General features: G+C 42.9%; 1 protein-coding gene across 2 annotated transcripts; it reads right to left on the bottom strand.

Annotated features, from left to right (window-relative positions):
* Window positions 1-1,463: 1,463 nt before the first annotated feature.
* On the bottom strand, window positions 1,464-11,833 carry LOC117089840 (cancer/testis antigen family 45 member A10-like). Of its 2 annotated transcripts, none has more exons than XM_033221451.1 (5): window positions 11,713-11,787; window positions 5,955-6,129; window positions 3,767-4,015; window positions 3,293-3,386; window positions 1,464-2,075 (listed from the first exon to the last, which is right to left on the bottom strand). In XM_033221451.1, the coding sequence occupies exons 2-5, from the start codon at window positions 6,121-6,123 to the stop codon at window positions 2,018-2,020; spliced, it is 570 nt and encodes a 189-aa protein (XP_033077342.1). In that variant the 5' UTR covers window positions 6,124-6,129; window positions 11,713-11,787; the 3' UTR covers window positions 1,464-2,017. The 2 variants fall into 2 exon arrangements, with proteins under 2 accessions (XP_033077342.1, XP_033077330.1); XM_033221439.1 differs by having other exon boundaries at window positions 1,826-2,075; window positions 11,558-11,833.
* Window positions 11,834-12,799: the final 966 nt, after the last annotated feature.

Here is a 12,799-nt window from a genome sequence, read left to right as displayed (position 1 = left end):
GGCTGCAGAACAGCAACTATTGCAGAACGGCAAATGTTGCTGCCTCATCCTTCCTCTGGAAGCTTCCTCTCAGAGGGGCACCTGGCTGTATGAGGTGTCAGTCGGCCCCTACTGGGAGGTGTCTCCCAGTTAGGCTACTCGAGGGTCAGGGACCCACTAAGGAGGCAGTCTGTCCGTTCTCAGATCTCAAACTCCATGCTGGGAGAACTACTACTCTCTTCAAAGCTGTCAGACAGGGATGTTTAAGTCTGCATAAGTTTCTGCTGCCTTTTGTTCAGCTATGCCCTGCCCCCAGAGGTGGAGTCTACAGAGGCAGGCAGGCAGGCCTCATTGAGCTGCAGCCTCCTTAAGCTCCACCCAGTTTGAGCTTCCCGGCCGCTTTGTTTACCTACTCAAGCCTCGGCAATGGTGGACGCCCCTCCCCCAGGCTCGCTGCCGCCTTGCAGCTCGATCTCAGACTGCTGTGCTAGTGGTAAGCAAGGCTGTGTGGGCATGGGACCCTCTGAGCCAGGCATGGGATATAACCTCCTGGTGTGCTATTTGCTAAGACTGTTGGAAAAGCGCAGTATTAGGGTGAGAGTGTCCCAATTTTCCAGGAACCATCTGTCATGGATTCCCTTGGCTAGGAAAGGGAATTCCCTGAACCCATGCAATTCCCTGGTGAGGCGATGCCCTGCCCTGCTTCAGCTCACACTCCGTGGACTGCAGTCACTGGTCCAACAAGCCCCAGTGAGATGAACCTGGTTCTTCAGTTGAAAATGCAGAAATCACCCACCTTCTGAATCGCTCACACTGGGAGCTATGGACTGGAGCTTTTCCTATTGGGCCATCTTGGAACCGGAAACAGCCCACACTGCACCAGTTTTAAACATGAAACTCACTTTACAGGAAATGAAGTATGGGAATGGGCTCATGCTAATGGATTTCACTAGTCTTGTGATGTTCCTCAACATCCTGAAGTGGCTGGCTCAATAGAACAGTGGAGTGATCTTTAAAGCCTGAGTTGTAGTTCTAGCTTTGTGGCAGTGCCTTGAGGGGCTTGGCTGACAAACTCAGAGGTGGCAATGCTGGATCCCAGCATCAAGTATATGGAACTATTTCTCCCATAGCCACATCTATGTCTTCAAGAATGAAAGGGGTAAGATGCGGGCCTCCTCTCACTATTACTCCTGGGTATCTAGTAGCAAAATTTTTCTTTTTGTGCTCAAGAAGCAAACTTTGCTTTCAAGAAGCAAACTTTTGGCTCTGCTGGGCTAGAGGTCTTAGTTACAAATTGAGAAATTTTTTCAACGGGGGAATCAAAATGATTCCATTGAAATGAAAATTGTGTCTCACAGCTGACGACTTTGAACTCTTCACTCCTCTCAACCAAGAGACAAAGTAGGGATTCTGCTACTGGCTTGGGTGATGGAAACTGAGAAAAAAAGGAGATCAGGTTCCTACTACACCAGGGGCTAAGGAAAAGTAAGTCGGATATGTCTAGAGAGCTTCTTAGTCCTCCCGTGTTTTGTGATTAGAGTTAATGGAAAATCACAGCAACCCCATTCAGGCAGGACATCTAATGGTTCAGACTCTTCTATAATGAAGGTTTCAGCCATCCTGCCAGGCCAAGCTCCATGAACCAACTGACATGCTATCTTAGGGCAAAGGGAATGTGAAATGGGTAGTGAAAGAAGGCAGTTACAAATACCAGCTTCAACAATGTGAGCTGCTGCAGAAACCATGACTGTAATAGTATTTATTTAATGGGATAATAATATCTACCAGCATAGGTGGGAATAAAAAACAACCAAAAAACAAGTTATTCTTTCAAATGAAATGCTTAGGGAAAAAGAACAACTTTTACTAACAGAAATTTCTCAGCCTCTGGAAGGCCATTTGAGTCAGTAACATATGCCAGGAGACTTCAGCAATATCATGCTCCATTGTAGAAAACAGCAATCTGATCCTTTTCTCTCCTCAATCATTACTGAGATTATGCATTTGGGTTGCCATAATCCTCCATGGACAAGTACTCCTAAATCATACGCTCCAGTTTCTTCTCAAGGAGCTGAACGAAGTCTCGGCTCATACATCTGAAAAGACAGAGACATGCCATTAACTAAAAGATAGCCAAAGAACCTGTGCTGTAGGAAGCACTGTGAAGGATAGAAAGATGAAGTTACAGTCAGCATGGAAATAGAAATTCACCTGCATGGTAAGAGGTAGTCTAGCTGGCAATAACAAATGATGGCGAGGGTGTGGAGAAAAGGGAACCTTCATATACTGTTGGTGGGAATAAAAATTACTACAATAACTACGAAGAACAGTATGGAGGTTCCTCGAAAAACTAAAAATGGAGCTATCATATGGTCCAGGAATCCCACTGCTTGGTATATGCCCAAGAGAAAGGAAGTCAGGGTACCGAAGAGATATCTGCACTCCCATGTTTGTTGCAGCACCATTCACAGTAGCCAAGATTCGGAAGCAACCTAAGTGTCCACTAACAGGTGAATGGATAAAAAAATATGGTACATATACACAATAGAGTATTGTTCAGACATAAAAAAGAATGAGATTCAGTCATTTGCAACAATATGGATGGAATCAAAGGTCATTATGTTAAGTGAAATAAGCCAGGCACAGAAAGACAAACTTTGTACTTTCTCACTTATTTCTGGGAGCAAACATGTAAAACAACTGAACTAATGGAGATAGCGAGTAGAATGATGGTTCCCAGAGGCTGGGAAGGTTAGTGGGGGTGGAGCGTGTGGGAAGTGGGGATGATTAATAGGTAGAAAAATAGAATAAATAAGATGTAGTATTTCATAGCCCAACAGGGTGACTATTGTCGGTAATAATTTAATTGTACATTTACAAATAATGAAGAGTATAATTGGATTGTCTGTAACACAAAGGATAAAAGCTTGAGGTGACAGATACCCCATTTACCTTGATGTATTTATTACACATTGTTGTCTGTATCACAATATCTCATATACCCCAGAAATACATGCATCTGCTATGTCCGTACAAAAATTTTTTAAAAAGAAGTAGTCTAGCAAATACAAAGAGTGTCAATCAAGGGACAATGTGCACCTCAGACTATGGTGAGAATGGAAGTCTCCATAGTCTTCGAAGAATGAGTTAGATTCAGATAACATTAGCCTAAGTAACTTGGAGACAGCCGTAACTATGAGTGAGGACCAGGGTTTGAGAAACTCAAGGCAGGGGCTGTTCCCCCACGCTCACCCCCAGTACTCTATTGAGTCCAAGTGCTTAAAGAAATTGGACAGTTCCTATTTCTACCCACCTTGCTGCTTCCTTGATGATGGATTCAAAAAATACTTTCTTGACTTCTATAGGTCCTTGCACTCTTTTAAGCAATTTGAAGATCCTTTTGTATTCTGAAGATGTTTAAAAAAAAAACCTTCAGTATTATCAAATATAAAGAAGAATAGAAGTGAATCTATATCTCAGCAATCATGCTTCATAGGCTAAAATGTTTTAAATGCTTAAATCAAAATACCCGCACATACAAATCTAAATAATAAAAAAGACACCTGCACATACGTACGAATGGAACTCTTTTAACCATAACCAAGTAAGAAAAGAAAAGCAAAAGGTGTACTATGCTTTAGTCAAAGAAAAGAGGAACCACCATAAACTATGGGCAAACTCAACTCTGGCAAAGAATGAGCCTCAACAGGTAACATGAATATCTTCTGAATCATAGAAAGAGAGACTTCCTATAGTTTTATGAAACAGATATTCTTATGCTACTTACTTCGTCCAATGCTTTGGATTTCCTTCACTATTTGATGTTTTATATCAGCATTAATTTCTTCTTGGCTTTTGGGTAAAGGGACTATTTCTCTGCATTTTAGGTCATCTTCAGAGAAATTGCTGGTAACAATTCCTCCCACAGGTGCATTGCTACCAGGTTTCTGCATCAGCTTATCTTTGCTGAAACCAGCGAAGTCATCAATCTGAGAATCCAATTGGATGGGTGGAATACCATCTCCTGTCTTAAGCTCTAGTGAAACAGATTTTGACAAAAAGCCATCAGTTGGTGTTTGACCGTTTTCTTTCCCCTCCACATAGAGATCATGAATGACAGATCTGGAAACCAAACTGAGAAGCTGAGCTGTGAGAAGTGTGTGTTTCATCACCCCTCTGGGTACATCTATGTGCTCCTCCGTTTCTAGGGAATTATTTCTTTCATAAATGGGAGGATATACCAGGGGAAATCTCAGACCTCATGAACTGAGGCCAGGGCACATAATACAATAAAACCACCTCTTATTTTCTGGCCCTATGAATAGATATGGAAATCAAGTAAGACAGTACAACTCTAAAGCAACATTCACAGATCCCTGGTATTCGTGGGATAGTTTCAGTTTGTTATGCTTTACAAGTTGAAAGCAGCAGGTCTCACTTGATATCACGATTTCCCAAATTCACTTACAAACCACCAGGCTTTAGTGAGCTGGAAGCCAGACAGCTGGGATACACCTCAAGCAGGCTCCTCTCTACGTCAAATATATTCTGAGAAAATAAAGGTGGCCATTACTGCTGAAAGTTCTATACGCACTCCATCACCAAAAAATCCCTTTTAGTGTATGATTTTCCTCATCCTTCCTTTCTGTCTCAGAAAAGTGACTTTCTTTTCACTTCAGGTCTGACACCTCTCATTTATTCACCGTCTGTGGCAGGCAGCATGCCAGTAGCTGGGGATCAGCAGTAAATAGCCCAGAGAGCAACGTTCCCTGCCCTTGTGGAGCTCACATCCTCATGTGGGGCAGTCAGACAGCACATGCACAATGAGCAAATGAAACAAACAGCGTCGGGGTGGTGGTAGGGAAGCAGTCCACAGGCCTGTGGGCAACAGCAGCAGAGGGAGCCCCAGGAGTTGCCCGCTGGTTGGGCAGAGCCTTCTGTGAAGGTACCCTTGGGCAGGGCTTGAAGGAAGAAGCAGAGCTGCCTGCACAGAGGCAGAGGGGGAGTTCCAGGTTGCTGTGAGGCCAAGGGTATGGGCTGGAGTGGGGATGGATCAGGCACTACGGGGTGAAGGACAGAAGCAGACAGAGTCAGGAGATGGATGGGGCCCGTGTGAGGAGAGGGTGACAGAGGCCAGGCCATGCAGAACCTGGCAGACCAAAGCTGGTTCACAGTCGGTTCTGAGTGCTAAGGAGAGTGGAGGATGGGTTTTCAGGAGTGACGTGGCATGATGTGATTTACACGCCAACATGATGACCTGGCTGCCGGGTGGGAGCGTATGTGTTCGATGGGGACAATAATGGGAAATGTGGAGGTATCACGGGAGCTCAGTGATTGATCATGGCAGACTGGAACAGAAGGAGAGAGAGAGATGCTGGGGTTCAGAAAATGTTTACAGTATTTAGAGAAGAGAAGAAAAAGAAAGACAGAAAAAAAGAATGATAGGGGTCGGATGCAGTGGCTTGTGCCTGTAATTCCAGCACTTTGGGAGGCTGAGGTGGGTAGATCACCTGAGGTGAGGAGTTTGAGACCAGCCTGGCTGATATGGCAAAACTCCATCTCTACTAAAATTACAAAAATTAGCTGGGTGTGGTGGCTGGTACTTGTAATCTCAGCTACTCGGGAGGCTGCAGCAGGAGAATCACTTGAACCCAGGAGACTGAGGTTTCAGTGAGCCGAGATCATGTCACTGGACTCTAGCTTGGCCAAGAAGAACGAAACTCCATCTCAAGAAAAAAATGATAGGGATTCACCAATACGGACAAGAAATTAAAAAAAAAAATTGTGGAAAATGGAAATGCTAGAAGGTTTTCATGAAGAAGCGAGTGAACAACTGTCAAGGCTGCTGAGAATTTAATGGCAATGTCAGCTGAAACCGTTCACCTTGACAAGGACAGTTTCTCTGGAGGGGATGAGGCAGGAGGCCGACTGCACTGGATACAGCATGAAGAGGAGGTGAGGACAGGCTTACTTACTCTTTTCTTTGGACATGGCAGAGCCTGCAGTAGGGCTGTCTCCTGCTCCTTGTTTCCTTGCCAACAGGGCCATCCTCTGCCTTTTCTGATATGAAGGACTGTCACATTCCCTGGGACGTTTAAACACGGGTTCAGGATCTACAGCCACCTTCTCTGTTTTATCGGTCATTGTTTCCTGAAAAACATCAATGAACATATTCCATTCATGACAAAAATCTAACAATCACAAAATGGCAAACTGTCTTCATATGTGTATACAACCAAGACTTTGAATCATTAATTTCACTTTTAATCATGAGCCAAGATTTACCAAGTCTCAACAAACACTCTGTTCTCAGGAAAAGAAACCTAATTTTAATGTACACTAAGTAAAAAAAGAAGAAAGGTGGTATAACCAAATCGGTCAGAATGCTTTCGGAATAAGCAGCTGTCATCAACCAAAAACAGATGAAAATATTATTACCTATTTGAAGATGTGTAAGCCAATCTGTATTAACCCTTATTAGGAAAAATAGATGTATAAACCAATCTGTATTAACCCTTACTATACATTATGTTTTAAATTAAATATATTATACATTATATTATACATCATATATATTTAATATATAAGTATTTATACTTATATATTCAAATAGATGTATAAACCAATCTGTAGTAACCCGTATTAGGAACTCTTATTAGAAGACTGATAAAAAACTGATAACAACATCTGACAAGGACTTTAGAAGAAAGAAAAACTACAAGATCAAGGCAAAAATACAAGCCAAGATCACCCCTGAACTCAGACACAAAAATTCCAAATTAAAGGTGAGCAAATAAAATGCAATAGTACTTAAAACGGACATACATCAGCCATGGTGGAGTATATTGCAGAAAGACAACATAATGATTTAACATTTGAAAATCAATAAATGTAATGCACCACATTAACAACAACGACAACAAAAACAGGGAAACACCACATGATCATTTTCATACATGGGTCAATGTTTAAAGTCCATTCGTGATAAAAAACTATCACCAACTTAGAAAAAAGGCAACTTTCCTATTCTGGTTAGCATATGTACAAAAAAATAGTAAACGCGATACTTCATAGTGACGTATCAGTATTTTCTCCCTGAGTTTAAAAACAAGACAAAGATGTCCACTATCCATTCACAGTTTACTGGAGGTTCTAAAAGAGCAGTAGCATCAGGAAAATATAATAGGTTTAAAATTTGGAAAGAAATAAAACTGTCAATATTCACAGATGACATTGTTCTGTACATAGAAAATGCAGAAGAATAAAATCATTATGTTTAATAAGCAAATTTAGTCAACTTACTAGATATAATAAAAACCAACGGCATTTCCATATAATTAATAGCAACAAAAAATTAGAATATGAGATTTCAAATGTCATTAAAAAAGTACCAAAACCATCAAATATTTAGGAATAAATCTAACCCAGGTGTGCTAGAGTACTACACAAAAATTATAAAACATCACTCAGAGAAATTCAAGACTGCAGTAGATGGAGAAAAATATTCTTTCCATGCATTGGAAGACTTTTTTTTTTTTTTTTTGAGATGGAGCCTCACTCTGTCGCCCAGGCTGGAGTGGAATGGCACCGTCTCTGCTCACTGCAAACTCAACCTCCTGGGTTCAAGCGATTCTCCTGCTTCAGCCTCCCAAGTAGCTGAGATTACAGGTGCCTGCCATGACGCCTGGCTAATTTTTGTATTTTTAGTACAGACGGGGTTTCGCTATGTTAGCCATACTGGTCTCGAACTCCTGACCTCAAGTGATCCATTCGACTCGGCCTCCCAAAGTGTTGGGATTACAGGCGTGAGCCACCGCCCCTGGCCGGAAGACATTATTAAGAGACATTATTGTCAAGTCTCTCAGAATGATCATAGCAATCATATTTAAAATTCCACTATGTTAACAAAAGTTTTTCTGGAAATTGACAAGCAGATCATTTTTTAAGTACATGGAAATTAAAGATTTGGAAAAGTCAAGTTTTTTTAAGTCAAGGAAAAGACAAAGTTTTTTTAAGAAAAAGAACTGGCTAGGTGCAGTGGCTCATGCCTGTAATCCCAGCACTTTGGGAGGCTGAGGCAGGTGGATCACAAGGTCAGGAGATCCTGGCTAACGTGGTGAAACCCCATCTCCACTGAAAATACAAAAAATTACTTGGACATGGTGGCGGGCACCTATAGTCCCAGCTACTTAGGAGGCTGAGGCAGGAGAACGGCGTGAACACAGGAGGCAAAGCTTGCAGTGAGCCGAGATCACGCCACTGTACTCCAGCCTGGGCGACAGAGCGGGACTCTGTCTTAAACAAACAAACAAACAAACAAACAACAACAAAAAGAACTAAGTTAGTAGACATGCACTACTATGTATGAAATTTACCATAAAGATAGAGTAATTAAAACAGTACGGTATCAGAGCAATGACAGGCAAATACACAAAGGGAAGAGGACACAGAGGCCAGAAAAAATCTGGCAATACAAAATACAGAAGAGCTGTAAATCAATGTGGAAAGGACAGTGCTTTTCATAAATGTACTTGATAAATGCAGGGAAAATACAAACCTTGACTCTTACCTCTTCCCACTCCACAGAACTTTGTTAAAGATGGATAGACAATCTAGTAAGCACTTAAGATATTGTCTTCACAACTATAGAATAGGCAAAGATGTTTTTAGTGAGGATAAACAAGCACTAACCATAAAGAATGAATTCTTTAATTAGACATAATTAAATGGAAAACTTCCATTCCTCAAAGACACTACTAAGATACTGAAAACCAAAGCATGTTTATAGATTATATATTATGTATTATATGGTATAGGTTATATATAAAAATATATATTAATTACACACACATATACATATATATCTGGCAACAAATGAGTGGAATCCAGAATATATCCAGAACTACAAATCAATTTCTAAAAAACAAACATCCCAATAACATTTGGGAAGAAAAGCTGAATATGCACTTCATAAGAGTCATACTCAAATGGCTAATAATCACATCAAATATATCTGGTCTCTGACTTTACTCCATTCCATGAGAATTTATTTCAGATGATTGGGAGATCTAGAAGAAAACTTAGAATATTATCATCATGAGTGTAAATGAGTTTAACCATTGTGCAAACTTAGAATATTATCATCATGAGTGTAAATGAGTTTAACCATTGTGGAAGACAGCGTGGTGATTCCTAAAGGATCTAGAACCAGAAATACCATCTGACCCAGCAATCTCATCACTAGGTATGCACCCAAAGGATTTTAAATCATTCCACTATAAAGACACACGCACACGTATGTTATTATAGCACTATTCACAGCAGCAGAGACTTGGAACCAACCCAAATGCCCATCAATGATAAAGATAATGTGGTACATATACACCACGGAATACTCTGCAGCCATGAAAAAGAATGAGTTCATGTCCTTTGAAGGTACCGGTGTCAGCAATCTAACACAGGAACAGAAAATCAAACACCACGTGTTCTCACTCATAAGTGGGAGTTGAACAATGAGAACACATGGACGCTGGGAGGAAAACATCACACAGCAGGGCCTGTCAGAGGTTGGGGGGCTAGGGGAGGGAAAGCATTAGAGAAATACCTAATGTAGCTGACAGGTCGATGGGTGCAGCAAACCACCATGGCACGTGTCTACCTATGTAACAAACCTGCACATTCTGCACATGTGTCCCAGAACTTAAAGTATAATAATAATAAAAAAAATTGTCATAATGGCATTGGGTGAGGCAAAGATGTTTCTTAAAATAATAAAAAGCAAGAGCCATAAATAATACACTGATTAATAAAATTAAGAGAATCTGTTTATCTAAAACACATTGAGATCGTGTAAAAGCAAAAAAGATTTATAGAAGACACTAAAATTGTATATGTATTTTTATATATGTACATATATGCCTGTGTGCATGGGTGTATAACTCAAATACAGAATATATGGAAACTACAAATCCATTTTTGAAATGCAAACATCTTAGTAAAAGCTGGGGGAAAATACCTGAAAAGGAACTTCATAAAAGACAAAGTTAAATGACCAATAAACACATAAAATGGTGCCAAAAAACCCAAAAAAAACATAAAACGATAAATAGCTGGGTGTGGTGGCACTGCAAGCCAGCCTGGGCGACAGACGGACCCCATCTCAAAAGACAAACAAAAATCAATACATAAAAACAATTTTTAAAAAGGTGCTCGATGGGCCAGGCGCGGTGGCTCAAGCCTGTAATCCCAGCACTTTGGGAGGCCGAGACGGGTGGATCACGAGGTCAGGAGATCGAGACCATCCTGGCTAAAACCGTGAAACCCCGTCTCTACTAAAAAAATACAAAAAAAAAAAACTAGCCGGGCGAGGTGGCGGGCGCCTGTAGTCCCAGCTACTCGGGAGGCTGAGGCAGGAGAATGGCGTAAACCCGGGAGGCGGAGCTTGCAGTGAGCTGAGATCCGGCCACTGCACTCCAGCCTGGGCGATAGAGCGAGACTCCGTCTCAAAAAAAAAAAAAAAAGGTACTCGATCTCATTAATCAGCAGAGAAATGCGAGTGTAGACATAAGGAGAGATCACTGCACCCCCATCAGACTGGCTGGAATGAAAGATTAACTGCATTGCGAGTGTTCCAATGTGGCACAGCTGGAACCTTCGAATATTTCTGGACCCCCATTCCTGCACAGACACCTGAGGCTGTGGCTGAAAGGTCAGATAGAATCCCCGCGAAGAGTTCCTTCAGAATTGAGATCAACCGACCGAGGAAAAGCACCCCAACCCTGGGCAGAACAGCGTTCTCAAGGTCACATGACCTCCTTCATGGCTGACACAGAGCTCCCTGAGTCTCTCCATGGGCTTAGAGAATCCAAGGAACAGCACCCCATTCCCCTGCGGCACCAGAAGAGAGCACCCACAGATAATAATTTTAGAAACCTAGCACCAAGAGAAAGCATACAGTAAACGTCTACATCAGGGAAAAGCAGAACCAGGTAAAAGCTAACACATTCTACCTGAGAGCGAGCAACATCCAAGGACAAATGCGCCCCACGGCCGACATCAGCACCCAAGGAAGAGTCCCTCGGGGGTCGAGATAAAGCCCCCAACAGTGACCCCACAAGGCTGCGATCATGCGTCTGGGGCACAGCCACCCCCACCACGTTCCATGAGCACAGACAGGGTCCCCAAGGCAGAATGCCCCCTCAAGACGGCAACTGAGCGGGAAAGAAACGCCAGGGCACCCAAGGCCGACACAGGCAACCAAGGCATGCCCCCCATCCCCGGGCTCAGGTCATTTCAGTAGGAAAAGTCCCTAGCATCACCGAGAGGGAGCCCACGAGAAAAGCCCCCAGCCCAACAACATAGCCGAGACGGGGTGCCCACGGAAAACGCTCCCCCACGGCTAACACAGGCTCCCATGGCGGTGTTCCCAGAGCCGAGCCACTTCCCCAAGGGAGCCCTACCACACACCGGACAGAGAACACCACAGAAAAGATGCTTTCCAAGGAAAAAGGACACTTTCCGGGATGAAATTAAAAGTATCCAGGGAAAAACTGCCCACTCATAGTCCTGAAGTCCTGACCTTGCTGGAAGAGAGACGTCGGCACCTCACAAAATGGCAGTGAAGCTGTGGCGCCTCCCTACTGGTGGCACTTTATAGAAACCTGCCCTCTGGGAGTTGTGGGAAATGTGCCCCCTAGGGCACCTGGGAGTGATGTGCATGGGGAGGCGTCTCACCAGAAGCAGCGATCCGTTCGGCCCAAGGAGGATGGAAGGACGGGAAATAGCCAGCCACAGCGTGCCTGCCCCAGCCGAACATTGGGAACCTTTTGGGGGCACCAGGGTCCTGAGGAGAAGCCTCGTGCCCCAGAGAACCAGGAAACGCAGCCTTCTCCTTCGCTGACTCTGTCGCCTTCTACAGGCGACCTTTAGTAACAACTGCACAGCAACATAAGCAGAGGAACACAGAACCTTCTCACACAGCGGGGTGAAATCGCCTGGGTAACATAGTGTGTCCCCGGCTCTACAAAGCAACCAACCAATCAAAAAAGAAAGAGAAAGAAAGAAGAAAGAAAGAAAAGAAAGAAAGAAAGAAAGAAAGAAAGAAAGAAAGAAAGAAAGAAGGAAGGAAGGAAGGAAGGAAGGAAGGAAGGAAGGAAGGAAGGAAGGAAGATAGATGGATGCAAAAATCAGCCCGGCATGCTGGCGCACGCCTGTGGTCCCAACTACCCGGGAAGTTGAGGTGGGAAGATCCTTGAACCCAGGAGGTGGAGGTAGCAGTGAGCCACTGCACTCCAGTCCAGACGATAGAGGAGACTCCATCTCAAAAAAAAAAAAAAAAAGAAGAAGAAAGAAAAAAGAAAAAAGGAAAAGCAAAGAAAAATAAAATAAACAGCAACAAGAAACCGAAATTTTCGTTTGAGGGAGTTGTGTTTTAAAGTCAACTCCGACCAGGCACAGTGGCTCACACCTGTCATCTCAGCACTTCGGGAAGCCAAAGTGGCTAGAACACCTGAGGTGAGGAGTTCAAGACCAGTCTGACCAACATGGTGAATTCCGTCTCTACTAAAAATACAGAAAATTATCCAGGCGTGGTGGTGCGCACCTGTAGTCCCACCAGCTACTTGGAAGCTGAGGCAGGAGAATCACTTGAACTGGGGAGGCAGAGTTTGCAGTGAGCTGAGATCACACCACTGCATTCCAGCCTGGGTAAAAGAGTGAGACTCTGTCTACAAATATAAATAAATAAATAAATAAATAAATAAAAATAAAGCCAGCCTCTATCTGTTAAAGGTAACCATTATTGTTAATTGATAAGAAAAAT

This window comes from Trachypithecus francoisi, unplaced genomic scaffold (assembly GCF_009764315.1).
Source record: "Trachypithecus francoisi isolate TF-2019V2 unplaced genomic scaffold, Tfra_2.0 Contig00896, whole genome shotgun sequence".
NCBI lineage: Eukaryota > Metazoa > Chordata > Mammalia > Primates > Cercopithecidae > Trachypithecus > Trachypithecus francoisi.
The sequence above is the reverse complement of the archived record's forward strand: the minus strand, read 5'-3'. Positions and strand labels throughout refer to the sequence as shown.